This window comes from Miscanthus floridulus, chromosome 19 (genome assembly GCF_019320115.1).
Source record: "Miscanthus floridulus cultivar M001 chromosome 19, ASM1932011v1, whole genome shotgun sequence".
In the NCBI taxonomy this organism is placed as follows: Eukaryota; Viridiplantae; Streptophyta; class Magnoliopsida; order Poales; family Poaceae; genus Miscanthus; species Miscanthus floridulus.
The window spans coordinates 105,040,817-105,065,123 of record NC_089598.1 but is presented as its reverse complement, the minus strand read 5'-3'; the positions used below and the strand labels follow the sequence as shown (position 1 = coordinate 105,065,123).

Genomic DNA, 24,307 nt, shown 5'->3' with positions numbered 1-24,307 from the left:
TCGTTGTTTACCAAGTTCGATGCGTTTAGGGTAAAATTTTTTTGTTATAATTGCGGCTCCAGTAGTTTTATCTATTTTAAGTATATATGAGCTATTGAGTTGAGTATTGTTTATCTTTTTTAAATTAACATGAACTATGACTCTATTGATGTTGGTACTCTCTCAATCGTAAAGCTGAATTGATGACAAGAGTATTGCTCAAATGATGTTGTCTTTCACATTTCCTGAAGCTCATCGCGAGGCCCTGACTTTCTTGGGTATAAACTGGCCCCTATCACCCGGTGGTCGCTGCACCACCGATCGTCCCTACTCCGGAAACATCGGTGGTTGGCGCTCTAGAAGCACCGGTCATCCCCACTCCACAAGCCTCAGCAGTCTGCTGAAGTTCTAAGAGGGTGGCTTCACCTTCGCTGTTGTAGCCGCAGCCTCCTCGTCGACGCTACAGCTACTGCAACAGTTCTTACCTGGCTTGCGCTGATAGCTTCTGTTTGGCTCATGTTTAGTTTAACTGTTTGCCTTATAAGTATGTTTAGCAGGATTCGATGTAAAGAAGTCTATGGTGACACTTGTTCTTTTTTGTTTACCAACGTTCTCTTCTATCATTCAAAATGTTTTCCTCATTTTTGTGGGATTCAAAAAAATCTTTTGAACCTCCGTTTTCCTTTCTGTGCAAAAGGAATGTTTACCGATGTTATCTTCTGTCATCCAAAATGTTTTCCTTCATTTTTTGTGGGATTCAAAAAATATATTTCGAACCTCTATTTTCCATTCCGTGCAAAAGGAAGCTTGTGTAACAATTTTGCCCAACTATTTATATTCACGCAGTTCCTCGAGATAATACAGATAACTAGCCGAAGGTTCCGGAGCTCACATGGTACGATTAATACGTGCCGAACTGAGTAACGAGAGGGCTACTCGCAATTCATTTCATAAAAATATTTTCATGGTCACTTTATCAAATTTGTACATGCATGCATCTCTTCCACTTGCTTTTCAGTCAATGTCAATGGAGAAACGTATGGGAATTTCAAAGCGGCAAGAGGAATTAGATAGGGTTGCCCACTGTCACCATACTTGTTTGTCATTTGCTATTTGAGATTGCAGGAAGCATTGGACAATGCGAATCTTACAGGTGTCACGTTAGGACCAGGATACCCCCTATCCACTCTGTTCTCTTTGCTGACGATCTCATCATTTGTGGCAAGGCTAATTTGCAGGAAATACATGAAATAAATAGTGTCCTTTAGAACTTTGTGCTATGTCAGGGCAAACTCCAAACTGGTCCAAATCATCTATTCTTGTTAGCAAAAGGTGATTCACACTGTTAGAGCTCAGATCAAGGTTGTTTTTTTTCCTGGTGCTTATTTCAACCACAATACTATGCACCTAGGACATCCTTTGCTTATTAGCCATGAGACAAACAAAGTCTATGATTTTATTTATCAAAATTTCAGATCTAGGCTCACTCTCACTAAAGTAAACACTTTGAGCTATGCTGGGCGTTTAACTTTGATACAATCAGCTTTTGCTTCTATTCCAATTTTTATATGGCTAATATCTTGTTCTCTAAGATTTTTTTAGCCAAGCTCACAGCAACTTTTGGTGGCAAAGGGTACAGAAAGAGCAACAAAGGAAGCCCATCCACTACAGAGGGAGACAATTTGCAAGCCAAAAAATGAGGTTGGTTTGGGAATTAGAAATAAAGTTGGAATTAGTCAACCAGGTATGCTTATCAATACGGCATGGAGGCTAGCCCATCATCCTAATTCAAGTGTGTCCAAAATCATTAAAGCAAAATATTTCCCTTATCGCTCTCTTTGGACTTCTCCTTCCTATTCTCCAAAATCTACTTTCTGGTCTTCTATCCTAAGCATTAGACACCACCTTGAGCAAAATGTCACAGTCCAATTGTTAATGGGAATACCTCTATTTGGTCTCAACCATGGTGTCCCATATGGAAGGAGATGCATGATTGTCTAAACCTTGAAGAATCCGATTACCAAATCCCAAATAAGGTCTCTGATCTTTGGCTCCCAAACTGTAAAAAGTGGGACGAAAATAAGATTATAGTGCTCTTTGGTCAACGTACTTTGCAGGTTGTTTTGCAGATTCCTCTTGTGGTGAGAGATGAGCCTGATATTTTATATTGGAAGCCAGTCTCTAGTGGCATGTGCTCAAACAAAAAGCGCCTATAAAATGCTAGCGACAGAGGAGGCAGCAAGAAACACACCATCTAACATTCCTATGCAGGTGCTGGAGATTCTTAGACACGTATGGGCAGATAAAACAATTCAGCCTCGTGTCAAAACGTTCGTGTGGAGGTTTCTCAGACTCGCCCTTGGGATAGCTCGCGGGATCCGCAGGATTATTTGGACGATTGATGAGAATTGCTCTCGTTGTGGAAGGCCTGAAGACGACAAACATCTTTTCTTTGATTGCAGCTTCGCTCGAGCGGTATGGTTTGCGTCACCTATTGGCCTTGATGTCTTACCCCAGGCAGGCCATGGACTTCATTGTTGCCGCCATATTGTGGCAAGGGCCATCTCAAGCTACTATAGGTATAATTTTCTCCATCATGTGGTGTTTATGGAAAGCTCGTAATGATAACAGAATTAATACCTTAAATTGGTTGCTTGCAAGAGTGTTGCAAGAGGCAAAGGTCATTGATGGGGCTTACAATCTTGCATTTCAAGATGATACTATGTCTGAGCCTACTCCACAGGCTACTACAACTCCTACCGTTGTAGAGGCTTCTCGTTTTGCTACCTTGCAGGTTCATGAAGGCCCTAAAATTTCCAATGATGCTTCTGTTGACTCTCAAAATCTAGTTGCACGCAATCAAACTGGAATTGTAAGTATTTCCCATGCTTTTTTTCAGGTAGCGATTGCGCAGGTATTGGAACCCTTGGGGGCTAAAGCATACGCCCTCCTTTTTGGTGCCAAGCTAGCTGCTGCACTCGATCTTCGGGATGCAGCTTTGTTAACTGACAATCAGGTGGTGCCTTCCGCCGTGCTTGCTTGATTACCACGTTCTCATCTTGGACATTGGTCGCTGCGTCCTATTATTGTTGAAGTGCTTGACATCAACCAAGCAAAAAGCTATTCGGTGATCAAAATTGGTAGACAAACAAATAAGATTGCTGATACTTTGGCAAAGAGTAGGACGGCCAATCATCCCAACTTCGTGCTTTACCAGGCACTTGCTCATTCCCCAACACGTAATATCAAGCATGTGCTAGAAAATTTCGATTGGGGTAACGTGATCTCCATCTCTGTAACCTATCTGTCACTTATTTGTAATGCAACGGAAGTTTTAAATTTTCAACCAAAAAAAAAAAATCATATGCCTGTGTAAATGCATCAAGGGTCATTGTTTCGATAGTTACTTCGTGACCTTCGCCTGGAGGTGTAAGGTGTTACCCAAGAAAGTTCAGAACCCGAAGGTTGGTTATTCAGGACAAACCATGACTGACTAGTATTTGTAATTTTTATCCAAGATAAACATGTACGTGTACTTATGAGCCATGACTGGAGAAATTACTCACATTTTTTCTTGACAGATGCGTTCGCTGGTCTGGTTTTTCCGGACCAGCCGGCTGCTTCTCCTCACAAAACACTGTTTATCAACCAGCCGCTACAGTATTCCTCTCACAAAACCAGCCAGTTTCATCTAAGTTTCAGACCAGCGAACGGGTTCAAAATGTGCACTGTAGTGATATCCCCTCAAAATGGAAAAGGGGGATGATACACTGCTGACACTTCATACGGCAGAAGCCGTTGTAATAAAACTCAAACATAGGTCCAGACTTCATTGCAAGAAAACATCTCATGGTCGACAGGCTGACCTTACTTCATTCTGTTTCCTCCATGGACTAGCTAGTGCTACATCTCAGGAATTCTTCATGAATCCATGCAGGGCTTCTAGAGACGCCACGCCAAGCTGGCATGACACGGTGGAAATACAGATGATGAAGAAAGGACCATCAGACGGTGGCATATTCCTCTTCTACCCAAGTAAAGTCGAACTAGCTGTGGGTGTACACAATAATTCAAACTTGCAATGCAGTGTACCATAGAGTGTTTCGCTTTCCCAGGCTGTTCTCTATATCATCGGCATACAGTGTACCACGTAGAAACCATATGCCAAGATTGCTATCGCCTGGACAGTCCTGCCTAGGAGTGCATCCTGGAGACCTGTTCAGACAATCCATTGACGCCGTCTTCCATTTCCTCAGGAATTTCATCATCCTAACAGAGAAACCAAACATGAGTGGTGGGGTCACTACCTAATCTCTAAAGTGAACAAAGGAAAAGGTACAGCTTGCATGCAACAAATCAATCAAAGATGTCCTTTTGCACATCCTTTCTTGATATTGACAGTGTGCATGCCATAAAAAAAAGACATTGATAGTGCAAAGTTTGCCACCCTGCCTACCTGCCACCAGTTGAATTCAGGCAGTTCAGCATTACCTCTGGGTGTTTATTTGTGACAACGACGCACTTGGAAGCACTTATGCTTGCACTCTTCAGGTAGCTCCGAGAGCTTAAGCTTGTGGATTTCACATCATTCATGTCAACATCTTCTGACCTTGGAGGGCTCACAGTAGTGCGGGCGACAGAATCTGCACTTCTCTCCTGGTCATTAATATGTTGCTCAGTATTACCATCCTTCGATACAACCACTCTTTCCCTGTCATACACAAAGACATGCAGGATTTAGCACGACTGAGAAGTGCAGTGGAGAACCTCTTTCTCCTGAATCATGTACCTTGGTAAAGAAGCATGCTTTCTTTGCAGTGGAGAACCTCTTTCTCCTTTGCTATAATGCTCCTCAAGATGTGCAAACTGCCGTTTGAACCGATCAACTCCACTGCAACAAGATAGCAGTATTAACAACCATACCAATCCTACTAGATAAAAGAATAATGCTAGATACATGCTTTATCAAATCCAGCAACTCCTTGCAATAGAAATAAAAACAGCATTTCACCCTTATAATGTTACAAAATGGATGATTATTGTTTCCTATAAACAATCCTTGTACTTTTTTTTGGTGTGTGGGGAAATAGGTTCCTGGCAGAAAGAGAGGAAGTGTAAAGTAGGTAAGATTTGAGCAAACGATCGTACTGAAAGACAAGCAACTTGACAATGAATGAGTAGGATCTAGGATGCAAGTAAAACACAAAGTATATAGTGAACTTTGTTTGATGTTGAAGTTAACTATTCCCATTGTATGGTAGTAAAACCTTAGAAGGAAAAACTAATGTAGTACTGCACCTTGGATAGAGGAAGCTAATCTGTTCTCCACCTTTCATGTACTCCTCCAGCATCTGTGGATGATACTCCAAAATCTGCTTGCATATTAAAAAAAAATTCTCAAGCACGGTGACTATACTTGTTTACACAAACAGGAAAATATATTAAAAGTTATTGCTCCCTACCTCTCGATAGATCAATTCTCTAACATCATCTTTGGCCAGCTTCCTTCTTTCAAATTCAAACTCAAGTTTAGAAATTGGGTGTCTTGATGGCTCACGTTCCACATTAGCAAGGGATGCAAAGTATGGATCAGCTAGAGCCTGAAATAAGATAAAATAATTTATTGTATCAAAAATCAAAATATCCGTATAACATCTTTTTATGGAAACTGTTAAAGCAAATCGAACGAAGGAAAAGAAAGTGTGTTCTGATTGAGTTTACCTCTTCTGCAGTAGGCCGATCTTTAGGATCAAATGCAAGTAAACGCTCTAGAAGACGAAGAGCCAAAGGATCAGCATTTCGAAATTTATGAGTAAAGGGCACATGATATTTTTTCCGCATGCAGCTCAAGTATCTCCTGGCCTTCTCATTTCGAATCTGCAAAGATCGTAGACAACATTATGGATGTTTTCTCCGCATGTGAAATCTCTAGAAGGAGCAGACATCACAAAATAAACAAAGAAATGGAGCCTGAAGGAAATATTTCAGTGGCTTGCAATGGACTTTGTTGATAAAATGGTGCTTTAATATTATATTCGCATAGATCCTTTGTTTAGGGTCTGTTTTGATACACATGGCTAGTCACTAGTTGGGGCTAAAAAAATAGCTCAAATTAGCTATGGTTGGATAGCTAGTTGGCTAACAACTAGTTGAAGATTTGGCTAAAAAATTAGCCCATCTATTAGCTCTTTTGCTCTTTTGTTTGGATGCACTAGAGCTAATTTTTAGCTAGCATGTAATTAGCTCTTGTATCCAAACAGGCCCTTAGTCTTGTTAGACAACACATTAGCTACTTTAATGATATAATAGGAGGTTTGGGCAAAAATGACACAAAGAATTGAGATGTAGTACCCGAGATAAGGTCTCAGATGGTGGAGTTCCAAGAAGATCTGTTATAAGATCTAATTGGTGTACAACATTCTTCCCAGGAAATAATGGCCTTCCAGTGAGAAGTTCAGCAAATATGCACCCAATGCTCCAAATATCAATTGCAGGAGTGTACTGCATATAAATTAAAACGTGTCAGAATTCGGATAGCTGTAACATAAGGATTTTGCAACATAATCTTGTCTAAACAAACTTTACACCTCAGTCTTCAGCACAGTTTACTACAAGAATATAAAGAATACATAATTGGAGGAGTATACTACAAGAATATTCACTAAAAGGGAAATCTGATGCACTACACAATTGACCACTTCATGCATTGGAAACTTCAAGATGCACAGGCATACACAGCATACATAGTGCTCTAACAATATTAACTTTGATTGCATTCAAGAGCTCAAGACATTACTTTGGAGAAAAAGGAACCACATAGTTCAGGTGCCCGGTACCACCTTGTTGCCACATAATCCTTCAAATAGAAAAGCAGAAGCACATTAAAAATAGGAAAGTGGAACATGAATGCTTCGATAAAACATCAAGAGTCTTACTGTCCAAAATATAGCTGAAGGGGCATCATTAAATGATGCACGGGCAAGTCCAAAGTCACATATTTTCAGTTTGCAGTCTGAGTTAGCCAGTATATTCTTGGGCTTTAGGTCGCGATGAAATACATTAGCTGCACCAATATAGACCATAAAGAGCACATTATCATAACAATAAACTGGATAATTTTCCTAAAAAACAATAAACTGGATAACCATGAGCAGATGAGCCCACGATAGTTTGAAAAATATAAAAACTGTCTTGGTAGATGGGATAGGTACAGTGTGGTTGGCACTAACTAATATACTTACCAGCATGTATGTACTTGAGAGCACGAAGAAGTTGGTACAGGAAAAACTGGTGATGTTCAGGGGTGAGGTCATCATTCGCCTTGATCACTTGATGGAGATCTGACTCCATGAGCTCAAAAACAACATAGATGTCCTGGAACTCCCCCCGAGAAGGAGGGAGCATGATGTGCTTAATCTCAACTATGTCTGGGTGACGAAGCAACCGAAGGAGCTTGATCTCCCGCAGTATGCGTGTGGCATCCGAGACGTGCTCAAACACATCATTGATCTTCTTGATAGCAACCCGCTCACCGGTGCGGGTATCTACCGCTGCAGCAACTACTCCGTAGCTCCCTTTACCAATGACTTCTTGGATCTGGTACTGGCTTGCCTCTCCATACTCTGTGAAGAATTCCATTTCCACTGAGTTCTGTAAGATCACAAATTCAAGTACAGATTGGAGTTAACCAGAGATATACAGAATATTGGGCATCCAAAGAATGACTGGTTACAAAATACCTGGAGCGAAACAACCTATGGTTAAACTGAACAGTAGTGTGTCGTTGAAAGCTATTCGTGAACAAAGCAAATGACATGGCCGCATAACATGCATCTACAAGTTTATAAAGCTGGGATCTTTTACCTGGGCCATGACCAACCAACTAAAAATTGACCTTTTCACTGAAGACGCGGTGAGGTAAATTCAGTAGGAACGCATGCAAGGGAAAGACCATTTCTCATTGAGCCAGTGGAGTCCTCAACACTCAACAGCAGCAGGCAAAGGGAAACTGGAGCTAGAGGTGCAGATCAAGTCTACCTTATTAGAAGCCCGGTGCCCTGGTCGGCTGGTCAGATCATCAAAAACACAAGTGGGCAACTTGGAAAAGAGTTCCTCAGGATCAGTATAACGCGGGACGATGCCAGCAATTGCCGAGATATATATAGCTAACTGAAGTTTGACGACGCAAGACGAGAGCACCGTACTACAACTACAGTCGGAGCATATCTATAGGGACCAAAAGAATTCACACAAGTGCTTGAATTGAACATTTCATATAAGTTGAGAAATCGGAACAAAAGCAGCCCCGATCAAAATGATAAGCACGGATCAGATCGAAGATACAAAAGCATTACCCGCACAGCTCCCCAATGCATAATAAGCGGAAGGAAACGAGGCGCTCACTCCTACACGGCAAGAAATTGCACAGCACGGGAGCAACCAAACCCCATAAAAATCCGATCTTGGCAAGAAATTTCCCGTGTCCGCGGATCAAGGAGCACGAGGAGGAAGGCAGAGAGACGTCCGGCGGCCCCCACCCAGCCCCACGCACAGAAGCAAGCAAGGCAAGGCAACGGAGGCGGGTCCACTCAGTCGCTCACCTTCCTGTGGCTCTCGACGGGCAGCGGCATCTTGCGCTCGGGCACGCGGATGGCGCGGAGGCCGACGAGATCCGGGTCCTCGATGACCTCGAGATCGGACGAGCCGTCGTCCCCCTCGCCGGCGACGGACGACTGGTTGGAGCCGGAGGTGGAGCCGTTCCGGCGGTGGAACCAGCGGCGGAAGCCGTGGACGATCGCGCGCCCCCCGCCCATGCTCCTAGCCCTGCGCGCCCGACGGCATTGGCTGCCCGCCCGCTCACCCGCCTAGCTATATACCAATATACCACCACCAGTCCACCGGCTGCAAGCAAGCTTCTCCTCTCCTCCCGTGTCCCGTTCCTCCTCTACTCTCTTGCTGCCGTCAGTTACTGTTCCTACTCGCGGACGCTTGCTTCCCTTCCCCGACGTGCTGTTCCCGTCCAAGTGCAAGGGGGGATCCCCGAGCCGGGAGCCCGAGTCGTCGGCGCCGTGGGGACCGGGGAGTGGATTGACGGAAGCAGAACGGAATGGAGAGCGGAAAACGATGGGCGTGATGGGAAGGAACGGGATCTTATTATACCAGTTATTAGGATTGGATGGACGATTTCTTTTTCTCTCCTTTTCCTTCCCTTTTTCTATCGTCTGATAATGCGCTGAATGAATTAGTGTTCAGACTGATGATGGAGATAGTGGAGTGCAAATCTGGAGCTGGAAAAGGCTGTGCCGAATTGCCATTACCGAATTATAGTAGCTGCTAGAAAAAGAAAAAAAAATCCTAGCAGTAGCAATACACCTGCACCACTCGGCTGCTAGCCCGATGCTAGACCAGATCTTCTGCAGGTACATGGGCTGGGCACGCATTGCTCGCAAGAGGCAAGATAGCATCGCGTGCTCCAGCTGTGCATGTGCTCACGTTGGGCCCTGCAGGCTGCACCTGCTGCGGTGCTGCCTACAACCGGCAACCGCGTCGTCATGGGATCTTTCCACTTGCACGGATGAATGACTCGGAGTGGAGCATGTGCAGAGAACATTCGCTCTCAACCACTTGCGCAGTCGAGGTCTTCGACCTGAACTGTCAGTTCCTGAAAACTGCATTGCATGAACCATAAAAAAATTGCGTTGCATGCAAAGGGTGAGGCTTCAATTTCTATGCGAGCGGTGGATGGCGGTGGATTCAGTCGTCTGCTCAAGAAGCGAAGGGTGCCTATCGGAGAAATGGGCAACGAACGAAGAAACCGTACCGGAGCATCATGACCGCGCGGGAGTCATCAGCTTTGGGAGCGTGCGTGCGCGACAGCGAGAGACGAAGCTGCTGCTGTGCTAATCACCCGGCTCGGTCAACGGCCACCGTGATTAGCACCGCATGACTTATTGACTGTATATCTGGTTCCAGATGGGTGATGGATCTGACATGGCAGTCAAATGCCAGGCGACGGCCGGGATCGGAACGGCGTTATTATTAGTATTAGTAGTCAGACAAGGAAGCAGGCAGCATGATTAGGCTTGCGCGGCGTGCATGACAGTGTTTCATGGTTGCACGTCAAGCATCTACTCCGTATATAATTCTAAAAAAAAAAGCATCTACTCCGTATACGGTGTAGGGAGAAACACTGTTTGCCTCGTTGTGTTGTTCACTGTAGCGGCTTTGGTTCTAGCAAAAATACAGGATGAGAGGAGCATGAGAAACCCAGTTCCTAAGGCGTTGTTTGGTATGGCTCTTAAAGGTTTCCGCTCCTCCTCCTATTCACAGTAGGGCTAATGTAGCAAGAAGTCGTTTCATTTCCCGAGACAAAAAAGAACTCGAAAGAGAAGATGTCAGCAGAGACATGATTTGTAGCTCCGCCGACGCCTTGCTACAGTGTTCTATGGTGGCAGAGCCAGAGCTGCAAGAAGTTATGCCAAACAACCCATAAATCTTAGAGCAACTCCAACTAAGGCCCTACATGAGCCCTTGTCTCATTCTCAGAGCTCAAACACATGAAAAAGCTCTCCACCGAGCCCTATTTCAGCCTCATGATAGATGGGGCACTCTCATTTCTCTCTCATAAACCCCCAAATGTAGAAGCCCCTCATTCTTTCTCCCATTCCTCATTTTTTCTCTTCCCATAAAACTAACAAGTGGGACCAATGACCCATGACAATACGGTGTAAATTTAGGAGATCGGTAGGAGTGCGGTGAAAAATAGGAAATGGAATATGGATGAACGACTTTTATCTAAAGGAATATGGGGTGCAAAAATTGAGAGCTTGGTTAGAGTTGCTAAAGGTAAGAATGGACAATGGATATATAAACACAGTAGAGTATTGTTGTGCTTCGCTATTTGTGATTTCTCTACACCTTTCGTATAGTGTTAAGGTTAAATAGAATAGAACACTGCTTTTGGGAGAAGAAAAAAAGGCCATATCAGCAAAAAGCCAAAAAGCGATGTCCCTGCCAAAAAGAAAGAACCGAATGCAAATCAAAATTACTCTCTGAAACGTCGTCTTCCAGAGATACTACGGCCTGTTCGGGAGGCCGTAAACGATCGTGGATTATTTACTGCTAGCTGATTTGGTGTGAGAGAAAAACACTGTTCCCGGCTGGAAATTTACGATCGTTTACGAGCAAGCGAACAGGCTGATATTTTACTGCTATGTAAGGCTTCTTTTAAAAGGATTATGTAAAGGTTATTAGCTGACCGAGATGGACTCTGTTTCCTGACGGTAGCAAATTTAAATTAAATTTAAATTTAAAGACATTTGTGGAACGACGTGCTAAGTGCTATGCGGTACACAGGGCCAGATGAATTGATGCATCAGTGCTTTTGCATTACGTGACATGTTTCAAGGTTGCACGTCTGCAGTACGTCAAAGGTCAAGTATGGCGTACTACGAAGAGTATGGACTCTACGTGATAGCTAGCTAGGTAGGTAACTCCTATAGTTTAACACTAAGGTCATCATCAACATTCACCAACATGTGCATCAAGATTCAAGAATCACGAGGCATGTATGCTTATACTGTTTCTGAATGAACTGAGAAATAATCTAAAAAGAGAGAAAAAAACAAACATATGTTTCAAAGAGTATAGTATAATAAGAATAACAAACTAATATTAGCTGACCAACGACTCAACTTCGTTAAAAACTGGTAACGTGACTACTGAGACGACCTTTCATCAGACTAAACTAAGACCTTGTTTAGATGCCAAAAAATTTGGCAAAATACCACTGTAGCGGTTTTCGTTGTTATTTGGCAATTAGTGTTCAATCATAGTCTAATTAGGCTTAAAAGATTCGTCTCATGGATTTCGTCTAAACTGTGTAATTAGTTTTATTTTTTATTTATATTTAATGCTTCATGCATGCGTCCAAAGATTTGATGTGACGGAAAATCTTGAAAAATTTGGCAAAATTTTGGGGAACTAAACTGGCCCTAAAAAGACTATGGTGTACTGAAATCCAACCACTCCCTCGGGTGACTAAAACAAATCACATCACAACCAACGAAAATAAAACCACATCTGTGAATTGCTGGGCATAGTTCTACTGATTAGATATCAGTTTGTAGATCTTAGCTACCTAGGTTTTGGACTCTCGGCATCGGTAGCATGATGTACTTGCATTTTCTTAAATTTATGCTATGATTTAACGAAGTAACTATTTTAATGGTAGACCAGGTGTCTATTAGAATCGAGACGCTTGTGGTGATCCTGATCTGCTCGCTTAGCCTCTCAAAGCTGATTACAAGAATAAGGTTTTTGCATGTGCGCAATTGAGGCAAGGTAAGCATGCGTAGGTGTTTGTGGGCACTTATTTTGCTTTTGTACCGTGCAACTTAGAAATAAGAAAGAACCTTATGCAACCCAAAATTCTTATCTAATCAGTGATGGTATGTACAATTTCTTAGTAGGTGCTCACTAAATTAAATTAACTTTTAGAATGGTGTTAAATCAGATTATATCAAGCTTGATCAAATCTATAGAAAAGATCTCTAATATTTATTACATTAAATTAGCACTTATCATTAGAGATATTATAAAATATATTTATATAATATAATGCATTAATTTAATAGTCTATCTAAATTTGTTTGGGACTGACAGGCTTTGTTGTTGTTGTTATAATGTATTAATTTAATATTATAGATGTCGCTTTCATTTTACTTTTAAATTAGTTAAATATAAATAGTTTGACTTAAGATGATTCTACGAATTGATTTGTTTATTGTAGAACAGAAGAGTATTCATTTTACATGTATTGCAGCCCTCATCCATCAGCAGCAGGCCAGCAGCCGCATGCAATTGCAAATAATCGTCTGAAACTGAAAAGCCGGAGGCGTGTGCGTGTCCCCTCCACCCCCCACGTAACGTCCACCTCATCCATCAGCAGCAGGCCAGCAGCCGCATGCAATTGCAAATAATCGTCTGAAACTGAAAAGCCGGAGGCGTGTGCGTGTCCCCTCCACCCCCCACGTAACGTCCACCGCCGCGTCTCCATCTCCTCTCCTTCTCCTGGCGGGCGAGTGGCGTGTGGTGTCATCATGGTGTGGCGACGCAGGCCCGATCGAGCACGCCGCCACGCGCCGTTCACCTGTTCGCTTGGCAGATAAGTTAGGTTAAAATTTATTGAGAGAAAAACACTGTTAAAGTATTATCGGTTGATTGATGGTGAAAAAAATACTGTTTGTTCGTTAAAAAAAAAAGTAGGACTCAAACGAGCGAACGTTACTCTGGGCCCCACCACCTAAGCCCGCTCCCCTGGCCTTCCTTGCTTCCTTCCCACGGCCCACGGCGCGATCCAACAGGTCTTGTTGGCCCATCCCGAGCGCTCTCCGTTCGCGCCTGTCGACGGATGGCGGGGGCGCCGTGGCGAGAGACGGCGCAGCCCGCGCCGCCGTGGATGCGGACACGCCTCCCGCAGTGCCTCCGCCCCCGCCGTAGGCAGGCCTCGCGGTCTCAGGGTCGCGTCACCGGGGCCGCCGCCGTCCGTCTGTCGGTTTGTGCGCCGCCGGCCTGCTCGTTTTGTGTTTGAGTTCCATTCCCACCAGTGAGTGTCTGCGGTGGACAAACCCTTAGTTTGTAATTAAGCGGCGCCGCAGTATTAGCATAGCGGTTTTTGTGGTACTTTCTACCGTGTGCGTTTCCAGTTTCGTACGCCGGTCGGTAATTAGTCGTGGAAATACTTAGTACATATAGCATTGGGATATTTTACTTTCATGGTTTCTTCTTCTTGTTTTGGCGCCCCAGGCTTGCCTGTTACTAGGATTGATGAATGCAGGTTTGGTCCTAGTATGTTATGGTATGATATTTGCAATCAGAGAACAGGCTTGGATATTGCATTAGTAAACCATAGGGGACCGGCTGTAAAATATTACTGTGGCAAGATTTGCTGAAATGCACGAAATAGAACAGAATCTTTTCAGAGTTAGTTTTTATATAATGTCATTGCGGAACTCTTATCCGAATGGAACTGGGAATTGCAGATTGGTTGTGGTGTTTCGGGCGTATATCTTTCTAGGACTAGTAAATATTTCTCTCTCAACGACTGGCATTTTACTTTCTCTCATGGTTTCGTAGAGACGTAAACAGGGCGGTTTGGGAGGAAAAAGAAGATTGAAATTAATATGGTGTGCCGTTTTGGACTGCCCACAGATATGGTATGCCATATATTTGTGTCCCAGGGGACTACTATATTATTATTATGATACTAACTAATGGCACCGAATCCGCCGAGGCTTCATTTAATGTGATTTTATTGTCCTTTGCCTTCATTTTCTGCATGTCCTTTTGTCAACAGATGCCCAAGGACATTCCAAAACCAGGTGCTGTGGCAATTACTGCCATCACAGTTTGATACTCAGTGGTTCCTGAAATTGCATCCATATTTACCATGTCAAATTTGACGCTACAAATTGGAAACAAAGAGGAAGAAATAAAATAGTAGAGGTTTGCATGTATCTGTTAGTATGTTTTACCCAGTTTCATACTAGGTTTTTCTTGAAAACTAATACCTCATTACCTCAAAGAGTGTGATGCCCTGAAAGCAACATGGTTACAGGCTTTTGGATAGAAAAATATCTCTTGTATCTATCTACTAACTTTTGTTGTGCACCAGTCCAAATACAGGTCAACTTACCATTGAAATAAAGCGATTTCACAGATTTTGAAGCTTCGTCTTTTTCTAATTTTATAAAGAGTGCCTACCTCTGACCCACTACGAAGGTCTCACTCTCACACCAGAAAGCTCAAAGTTGCCTTCAAAATCCCTTTGGTGACAGAATGATGGAAAGGCTTTCAGCGCTGGTTCTGGATAGTGACCCAGCATCCTTGTCGACCATCTCTGAGACGCTCGCAAAGTTTAACTTCAAAGGTGCATGTGGATCTTGATTCTTGAAGCATTCCATTTTGGAACCCCTTTTCCTTTTCTGCATTTTTGTTCTAAAAAAATGAAGTGTGTTCTAGAGGGAAAAGGGAAGTCAATAGGCACAGTATTCATTTCAAGAAATAAATCTTCTATAAAACTGAGGAACCTGTATATCTAACTAACTCTTATTATTTTCCCTGAAAAAAGAATTCCTATATATGTTAGCTGTGGTATCATATTTTCAGTCTGTATGATTCCTGAAGGTGATGGGGGAGAAACATGTTGACCTGGATCTATTTTTGGCAATATTTAAAGGATTCCTTCTCTTGACAAAGTAGAGGAACTCAGATCCTCCGCCCTAAAAATCAATCTACACCTACTATATGATATTCAAGGGGCTTCTGTAGCATATTATGTTACAAGAATGTTTGGTGTCTTTTCCTATTTGTGAGTGCATGCTTGGATTCCGATCTACGGTTATCAGAATATTCCATTTGTTGCATATCATAAATTTAGGTATATGATATGACGCTTTAGGTTCCAATCTCTGAATATTCCATTTTGTCGTGTATCGTAAGTTTGGGTGTACTATGTGACACTTTAGATTCTGATTTCTGAATATTCCATTCTGTCGTATATAGTAAGTTCGGACGTACAGTAGGATGCATTGGATTCCAATTTCAGAGGATTCCATTTTGTCGTATATCATAAGTTTGGGCATACAGTATGACGCTTTGGATTCCAATTTCTGAGTATTCCATTTTGTCGTATATCATAAGTTTGGGTTTATGGTATGCTGCTTTAGACTCCAATCTCTGAATATTCCATTTTGTCGTGTATCATATGCTTGATTGTATAGTATGACGCTTTAAATTCAATTACTGAATGTATCATTTTGTCACGTATCATATGTTTTGGTGTACGGTATGACGCTTTAGATTCCAATTTCGGAATATTTCATTTTGTCGTGTAGCTTAAGATTGGGTGTACGGTAGAGGATTATGTGGACTCAAATGTGGAGGTGGGAATACATTTTTTAATTGGACTTTTACTAGCTTTACTAATTTCGATAGGCTCCCAACAAAGAACATTAAAAAAGCATGCTGGAATAGATCCATCATTTGGAACACTGAGAGGAGCTCCTGTTTGTTATAGTTGTTTATTGGTTCCTTCTGCCTCGCTGGATTTTCCCACCATGAAGTTTTGCTTAGGAGTCTAATTAAAAATTATTTGTTGGGCCTATTTGTCAAGTGCAGGGTCCATTAATTGTAGAACAGTGCTAAATACACTGTGGTATGAATTTTCCAAATTTTTAATCTTACTTATCGTTGCATAGTTTTCCCCTTCCAAACAGCAGAAGCGGCCCTGGATTTCATTGAAGGCGGGGCTACTAAAGAAGCGGAGCTTGATTTGGTATTGGTGGATGTTAATCTTAACAATATGGCACCAGGCACTTCCGCAAACTCTGATCTGCTCCATTATTACATACTGAGTGAACTTGAAGTCCCTCTTACCGGTAAGCGTTTGTATTCAGAGCTCTATTATTTTAAGAATTTCTCACCTATCCCAAACTCATAGTTCCAGGGTTATTCCTTGTTGTTGATGTTAGGCAATAGAATATGCCGCAGCCCCTTACCATATGCTGCGGCATTTGTAGCCATAATTAGCAGATGTAAATCAAGGGAATTACCCTTGCCTTGTAAAGCAAGGCCAGCCGGCCCTATATAACAGAAGGCGCCCCCTCCTATTGAGGTGTGGCCAATTGCCTCCCAATTCTATCACTCTACAAGCAGTCCGGGTCTCGATCTGATCTCCCGGCCCCTCTCCACCTTCTGCCCAAACCTCCTGCGCCCCCCCACCCCTCCCTGCCATGGACACCACCGCAGCCATCTCCTCTGCCACCAGCGGCGTCCTAGGGGCCGACTCTGCCCCCGCCATCTGCCCCTTCGCCACCATCAACATCAAGCTCCACGTTCCCATGACCCTTGAGTTGAAGCCCTCCAACTTCACCAAGTGGTCGACGGCGTTCCAGGCCACGTGTGGGAAATTTGGGCTGCTGCATCATCTCGCCACCGCCTCCACCTCGCGCCCCACCGACGAGGCCTGGACGCAGGCTGACTTCTGCGTCCGCGGATGGATGTACAGCACCATCTCCGACGCCGTCCTCAACCTCGCCATGACCAACAACACGCAGACGGCGAGCGCCCTTTGGACGGCCATCAGCGCTGTGTTCCAGGCGAACAAAGCTCCTCGCGCCATCTTCCTAAATCACGAATTCCACTCGATGACTCAGGGGGACCTGTCCATTGACGCCTACTGCGTTCGCATGAAGGAGAAGGCCGACGAACTGCGCGACGTCGGGCAGCCCGTATCTGAGCCCAACCTCGTCCTCAATCTGCTGCGCGGGCTCAACGAGGTCTACTCCACCGTCGCCGACACCATCGCCGGAAAGCAGCCCCTCACCTTCGCCGACGCCCGGCACCAGCTCCTCAAAGAACTGCGTCTGCACAACGAGGAGAAAGTGCGCGCCACCACCGTCCTCCTGGCTGTTGCCTCCTCTCCTGGTGGTAACCAGCGGCAGCAGCAGGGCGGTAACCAGCAGCAGCAGCATGGCGGCAGGCGGCCTAACACCAAGAAGGGCGGCCGGCAGCCCTTCCCAAACTCCTACGACGGCTTCTCCAACACCTCCGGCAGCACCAGCACCAACAAACGCGTTCCCTGGGGCTTCAATCCCTGGACCGGCGAACGTGTGGCCCCTGGAGAGCGCGTCACCCCTCCTGGACAGCGCCGCCAAGGAGGTCTTGGCACCCCTGGAGGTCCTGGTGCCCAGGCTGGGCGCAACCAGAGCATCCTCGGGCCTTCCCCGCAGGCCCACACCGCCTTCGCTCCGCTCCAGGCGTCCTCCGGCGGCTCCAACACCTCCACTAGCACCTGGGATGCAGCCGGCCTCATTGCTGCTTTGCAGAACATGCAACTGCAGGGCAACTCGCCCTGGGTCGTTGACTCCGGCGCCTCCACGCACATGACGTCCTCGGATGGTATGCTTACCCAACGCCTCCCCCCTCCATCTCCTCAATAATAGTAGGTAATGGCACTAGCATTCCTGTTACGTCTAGAGGTTATTCCGTCCTTCCTACACCTACAACAAATTTCGCTCTTAACAATATTCTTGTCGCACCATCCATAGTCCGCAACCTGTTATTTGTCCGTCAGTTCACTCGCGACAATAGTTGTTCCTTTGAATTTGACGCACATGGTTTTTCTGTTAAGGATCTCAGGACGGGACGCATGATTCTCCGCTGTAACAGCGACGGGGACCTATACACCATGCCTGCCGGCACACCTGTCGCCCCATCTCATGCTCTCTTGGCTGCTTCGTCGACACTGTGGCATCAACGTCTCGGCCATCCAGCCCCTGCTGCATTAGAACGTCTTAATAAAATTCATGCTGTTTCCTGTAATAAAGTGGACCGCTCCCTATGTCACTCATGTCAGTTAGGCAAGCATACGCGTCTACCCTTCAGTTCCTCGCATTCCATAACTCATGCACCCTTTGAACTTGTTCACTGTGATGTATGGACTTCCCCCATCAACAGTCTGTCTGGTTTTTCATATTACTTGGTATGTTTGGATGATTATAGTCACTACTGTTGGGTTTTTCCGCTCCGGAAAAAATCTGAGGTCCACCAACACGTAGTCGAGCTTGCCTGCGCTTGCCAAAACACAATTCAATCTTCCCCTAAAATGTGTTCAGGCCGATAACGGCACTGAATTCATCAACACCGCCACCACCAAATTCCTCGCTGCTCAAGGCACTCACCTCCGCCTCTCCTGCCCCTACACATCACCCCAAAATGGCAAAGCCGAACGCATCATCCGCACACTCAACAATTCCATTCGTACTATGCTCCTTCATGCCTCCCTGCCGCCCACATATTGGGCTGAGGGGCTCCTAACAGCCTGCTACCTCCATAATAGGCGCCCATCCTCCTCCATTCAGCATGAAATTCCCTACACTCGACTGCATAACCAGCCACCAACCTATAGTCATCTGCGTGTTTTTGGGTGCCTCTGTTACCCCAACATGCAAGCAACCTCCAAACATAAGCTCGCCCCTCGCTCCACAGCATGCGTCTTCCTCGGATATCCCCCCTCGCACAAAGGTTACCGCTGCCTCGACCTATCGACCCGTCGCATCATCATCTCTCGCCATGTCATATTTGACGAAACCACTTTTCCCTTTGCAGCCACTTTAGACACCTCCTCCCCCGCTTCCCTCGACTTCCTCCTCGACGACGATATGGTTTCGGTGCCTTGCCCTACTGTTGTTGCAGGTGGGACTCTCTCCTCGACGCCTGTGGAGCAGCCGCCCTCAGACGTTGCGGCATCGCCTTCTTCGCCACCGGGCGGGCGTGGTCACGTGCCCCCGCCTGGACCCAGCGTGGTTCCCTTCCCACGGGTCTACGTCTGCCGCTCCCGTACGACGACTACGTTCGAGCCGGCCGCTGCCCCAGCAGCCCCTGCGGCTCCTGACGCCCCGGCACTACCTACGGCGCCCTTACCAGCACCGGCGGCATCTCCTGCTCCGCCACCGCCACCGCCGCCGCGTGTCACCCGCACCATGACGGGTGCCATCCCTCGCGTCAACTATGAAGGGCTGGCGGCCACAACGTCATCCTCCCCATCGCCGATTCCGACGAACTACCGCAGCGCGTTGGCCGACGCCAACTGGCGTACCGCGATGATGGATGAGTACCAGGCCCTCGTCGACAACAACACCTGGCAGCTCGTTCCGCGGCCCCCCGGCGCCAACGTCGTGACGGGGAAGTGGATCTTCCGGCACAAGTTCCATGCCGATGGGTCCCTCGCTCGCCACAAGGCTCGCTGGGTTGTCCGAGGCTTCTCCCAGCGTGAGGGCGTCGACTACGACGAGACCTTCAGCCCGGTTGTCAAACCGGCCACCATTCGGTCTGTACTTAGCATCGCCGCGTCCTGCGCCTGGCCGATTCATCAGCTGGACGTGAAGAACGCTTTTCTTCACGGCCACCTCGAGGAGACCGTCTACTGCCAGCAGCCGCCAGGATTTGTCGACCCTGGCGCCCCAGACTACGTCTGCCGTCTGCAGAAGTCCTTGTATGGACTGAAGCAGGCTCCGCGGGCCTGGTACCAGCGCTTCGCCACCTTCATCCGGCAACTCGGCTTCGTCACCTCCGCCTCCGACACGTCCCTTTTCATTCTACGAGAGGGGACGAGCCTCTCCTACCTACTACTGTACGTCGACGACATCGTTCTCACCGCCTCGTCCTCGGCTCTTCTTCAGCGCATTATGGCTCGGCTGAGCTCCGAGTTCGCCATGACGGATCTTGGCGCCCTCCACCACTTCCTCGGCATCACTGTCACACGCTCCTCAGATGGCCTCTTCCTCTCCCAGCGACAGTACGCTGTCGAGCTTCTATAGCGCGCGGGCATGGCTGAGTGTCATCCGACCACGACACCTGTTGACACTCACGCCAAGCTATCCGCGGCCGACGGGGATCTACTGTCAGAGAAGGACGCATCTGAGTACAGGAGCTTGGCGGGGGCTCTCCAGTACCTAACCCTGACTCGTCCTGATCTGGCATATGCTGTTCAACAGGTGTGCCTCTTCATGCACGCCTCGCGCGAGCCTCACCATGCGCTCATCAAGCGCATCCTACGCTTCGTACAGGGGACTCTCTCCTCGGGTCTTCACATTGGCACCGGGTCTGTCGACAAGCTGACTGCCTACTCTGACGCTGACTGGGCAGGCTGTCCAGACTCTCGACGATCCACCTCCGGCTTCTGCGTCTATCTCGGTGACAATCTGGTTTCTTGGTCCTCCAAGCGCCAGACCACGGTGTCCCGCTCCAGCGCCGAGGCAGAGTATCGGGCCGTGGCTCACGTTGTGGCTGAGTGTTGCTGGCTTCGACAATTACTCCAGGAGCTCCACATCCGGCTGCCCTCCGCCACCGTTGTCTTCTGCGACAATGTCAGCGCTGTCTACATGACAGCCAACCCCGTCCACCACAAGCGAATGAAGCACATTGAGATCGACATTCACTTCGTCTGCGAAAAGGTGGCCCTCGGTGAGATTCGGGTTCTCCATGTGCCCTCCTCTCACCAGTTCGCCGACATCATGACTAAAGGGCTTCCGACAGCACTCTTTCGAGACTTTCGATCCAGTCTTTGCGTCCGGGAGCCTCCCGCTGCAACTGCGGGCGGGTGTTAGGCAATAGAATATGCCGCAGCCCCTTACCATATGCTGCGGCATTTGTAGCCATAATTAGCAGATGTAAATCAAGGGAATTACCCTTGCCTTGTAAAGCAAGGCCAGCCGGCCCTATATAACAGAAGGCGCCCCCTCCTATTGAGGTGTGGCCAATTGCCTCCCAATTCTATCACTCTACAGTTGACAGCAATGTGTTCTTGTGACGATGAAGAGGCACTTTCCAAATGTATGAACCTGGGTGCATGCTTCCATGTGCTGAAGCCTCTGGACAGAAGAAGCTTCAGCATTCTGTGGCACCAAGCACTGGAACACAAGTCTAAAAAGGCAGCACCTCAAGGACCAACTCTTAATAGTACCAGAAATGGAATGGTTTCATCATCTACTGAAAAGCCCAAGGAAGTGCTTATCCCAGAGAGAAACGATTTATCCGATCCTGAAAGCAATGGATATGAAAAGCCAAAGAAGCGGAATCGGATCACATGGACCATTGAGCTCCATGAAAAGTTCTTGGAGGCTGTCAAAGCTCTTGGGGGGAATGAGTGTAAGTATAGCTCATACGTACACATGGCTTGAAATCTAAATTAGTTATTTGTTATTTTATTAGTGGCCTGTTTATTTTTTTTGGGTGGCTAACAGATGCTACACCTGAGGGGATCCTCCACCTGATGAATATAAAAGGTTTGACTGCGAAGCATATAGGCAGCCATCTCCAGGTGGGTGATTAATTGATCATTAGTTTGACCTTTAATACTGTGACCTAACTTTGTCCCTTGCTTGACAATTTTCTCCTCAAATGTAATATAGAAACATCGATTGCGCCACCGGAATGCAAAGCAAGGAGGACAGCGCCAAGAGAATGCCAGCAGAAAACCAATGGGGCATGATGAAGGCACTTCTGAATCCATCACACCTAGAGTTGAGACAGACGCGGAAGTGTACCTCTTAAGGCTGTGGACAGAGGTGAAGAAAAGGTCAGCGGACACAGTGGCTCTGAACACTGAGGACACAGAGTCTGTGTGTATGTGGGATAAGTATGAAAATAACCTGCATAGAGTGTTCTCTGAGAAAAAGAAACGTTGGCAGTTCATGTGCGAACATCGGTGGCCTGTGAAGAACAATATTGTTATCACAGATGCAGGGGATTCAAATGAAGCCCCCGAAACTGCTGGTGCTGCTAATACCTTATTTACCTTTTCTACTACTCCTTTATTAATATATAGAACTGCAGTTTAATCTGCTGGCTTCTCTTTAGAAAGAACTTATTTACCTATTTATCCTCCTTTTCTGTGTGTTGGTGAAATAGGTTATGGTGCATTCACAGAAATCTCTGGTTCAAGCAACATGTTAACGAGTAATCAGGTGGGAGAGAACAACCGTACTGAATTTGCCAGAGACAATGACCACAGGGAGAACATTAATTTGCTCAAAGGTATCGTGGACATTGATCTGATTGAAGATTAAGCATCCTGTTAACTAGTTTTCGTTGCTAATACCTTACCTTATTATCATCTAATTTTGTGCTGGTGAGACAGTATATGGTGCATCCATAGAAAACGCCGGTTCAAGCAGCCTGTTAACAAGTGATCAAGTCGGACAAAACAATCTTACTGAAGCTGCCGGAAACAATGACGCCATGGGGAACAATAATTTCCTTGAAGGTACAATGAACACTGATCTGCTTGAAGACTAAGTGTCCTCCTAACTAGTTTTCCTTGCTAATACCTTTCTATCTTTTATTTATTGACTCTTGTGACGTTTCATTCCTAGCCTGCAATAACTTGCTTGGGACTAAAATTCTTTCTTGTTGTTGAAGGTAATGTGGACCCGGAGTACAATGCATCAATGGATTTTTCTGTTGCTTGGGCGCACCTAGACAGCAATGATCTGGACCTGACAGGCCCTTCTCATGGCCGGGAGGAAGCAGATTCATTTCGGATGAGTCAGCTGGAAAGCCTTGGCCTAGAGGACCTCCGTGACAACGCATGTAATGATGCTCTGAGATCGGTTGGTCTGATTAACATAGATGAACCAGTAACTCAAGGATCGCAAGAGCAGCAAAGCCTTGGCATGGAGGATCTCCGGCAAGTAGATGACATTCCATGGGATGATGCTCTGATATCTGTGGGGCTTATCAACTTATTAGATGAACCAATGACTGAAGAAGCCGCCGTTGGAGGATCACAAGATCAGCAAAGCCTTGCCCCAGAGGTCCTGCAAGCAGGTAACAATGCATGGGATGATGATCTTAGGTCGGCGGGGATGGTCAACTTATTAGATGAACCAATATCTCAAGAAGCCGCTATTGGCGATGCTCTGATGGATGACCCTGTGAGCACGATTGCCCAAGACGATGTGTTATGGGCTTGGAGTCCTGCAATGCCAGCGGTTGACTATGGCATGCTCTTCTGAATCAGGCTGAACAAGTGATAGTGACAGATAATATGGATGTTAGAAATAAGAACCCATTGACAGAAATAAGTAACTCAATTGTGCTCGAGAGCACATAAGACCGTGTAGAAGTTATTAATCGTTATATACTCTATTGTTTGGTTTCATATGATTACTGTGTTATGTTGAACCTGCCCAGGTTGGAGAAAAACTGGTATGTCTATGCCGTGAGCTCCATGATTCGATGGCCAGTTTGTATGCTACAGGCTACAGCCATTACCATGGAACATCGCTGGATGCCTTCTCCCTATGTGATCGAGTGCTAGTTACTGCCTTTTCACATCCTGATCGATTTTCTTCCTTTTTTTAAAACGCAGAACCCTGATAGATTTTCACATCGCTTTTAACTTTTTTTTTTTGTGATACCATTTCTAACTTATTTTACACCCTAGCCTCGAATTAATGTGGAGAACCTCACCGGATATGATTTCTTCCTTGAAAATCTGTGTGATATGAAGAGATCATTAAGTATGGCCCATATGCAGATACGCATGGCATAATTAAAATGGAATAGTGGGAGATCGGATATCATATTTTTGCTTGCAACTCTTTGTAGCAGTAATAACACAGTAGACATGCGAGCCTCGTTGAGGCGTTGACTCAGGGCCTGTTTGGTTCCAAATAAGTTACCTACTTATAAGTTAAAAAGTGAAATAAGTGACTGATTTTTCCAAACACCACCAACTTATAAGTCACCCCTGCTTATAAGA

The 24,307-nt window shown here is 45.8% G+C and overlaps 3 protein-coding genes across 11 annotated transcripts; 2 read left to right on the top strand and 1 right to left on the bottom strand.

The window, feature by feature from the left end:
- Positions 1–3,646: 3,646 nt before the first annotated feature.
- LOC136529264 (mitogen-activated protein kinase 12) lies at positions 3,647–9,126 on the bottom strand. 2 transcript variants are annotated; one of them, XM_066522350.1, is made up of 11 exons: positions 8,580–9,126; positions 7,221–7,629; positions 6,915–7,042; positions 6,776–6,835; positions 6,331–6,480; positions 5,701–5,856; positions 5,442–5,579; positions 5,278–5,351; positions 4,769–4,870; positions 4,471–4,690; positions 3,647–4,248 (listed from the first exon to the last, which is right to left on the bottom strand). In XM_066522350.1, exons 1-11 carry the CDS (start codon positions 8,790–8,792, stop codon positions 4,174–4,176), a joined length of 1,725 nt encoding a protein of 574 aa, XP_066378447.1. In that variant the 5' UTR covers positions 8,793–9,126; the 3' UTR covers positions 3,647–4,173. The 2 variants fall into 2 exon arrangements, with proteins under 2 accessions (XP_066378447.1, XP_066378448.1); XM_066522351.1 differs by lacking the exon at positions 8,580–9,126 and adding an exon at positions 8,017–8,185.
- Positions 9,127–13,334: 4,208 nt separating this feature from the next.
- Positions 13,335–23,702, top strand: LOC136528498 (uncharacterized). 7 transcript variants are annotated; one of them, XM_066521464.1, is made up of 10 exons: positions 13,335–13,534; positions 14,116–14,195; positions 14,336–14,908; positions 16,239–16,418; positions 21,361–21,690; positions 21,786–21,862; positions 21,954–22,317; positions 22,453–22,578; positions 22,682–22,807; positions 22,963–23,702. In XM_066521464.1, the coding sequence occupies exons 3-10, from the start codon at positions 14,818–14,820 to the stop codon at positions 23,556–23,558; spliced, it is 1,890 nt and encodes a 629-aa protein (XP_066377561.1). In that variant the 5' UTR covers positions 13,335–13,534; positions 14,116–14,195; positions 14,336–14,817; the 3' UTR covers positions 23,559–23,702. The 7 variants fall into 7 exon arrangements, with proteins under 7 accessions (XP_066377561.1, XP_066377559.1, XP_066377560.1 ...); XM_066521462.1 differs by having other exon boundaries at positions 13,335–13,585; XM_066521463.1 differs by having other exon boundaries at positions 14,116–14,908.
- Positions 16,508–18,314, top strand: LOC136528500 (uncharacterized). Of its 2 annotated transcripts, none has more exons than XM_066521469.1 (2): positions 16,508–17,940; positions 18,181–18,314. In XM_066521469.1, the coding sequence occupies exons 1-2, from the start codon at positions 16,773–16,775 to the stop codon at positions 18,192–18,194; spliced, it is 1,182 nt and encodes a 393-aa protein (XP_066377566.1). In that variant the 5' UTR covers positions 16,508–16,772; the 3' UTR covers positions 18,195–18,314. The 2 variants fall into 2 exon arrangements, with proteins under 2 accessions (XP_066377566.1, XP_066377565.1); XM_066521468.1 differs by having other exon boundaries at positions 16,514–17,940; positions 18,173–18,306.
- Positions 23,703–24,307: the final 605 nt, after the last annotated feature.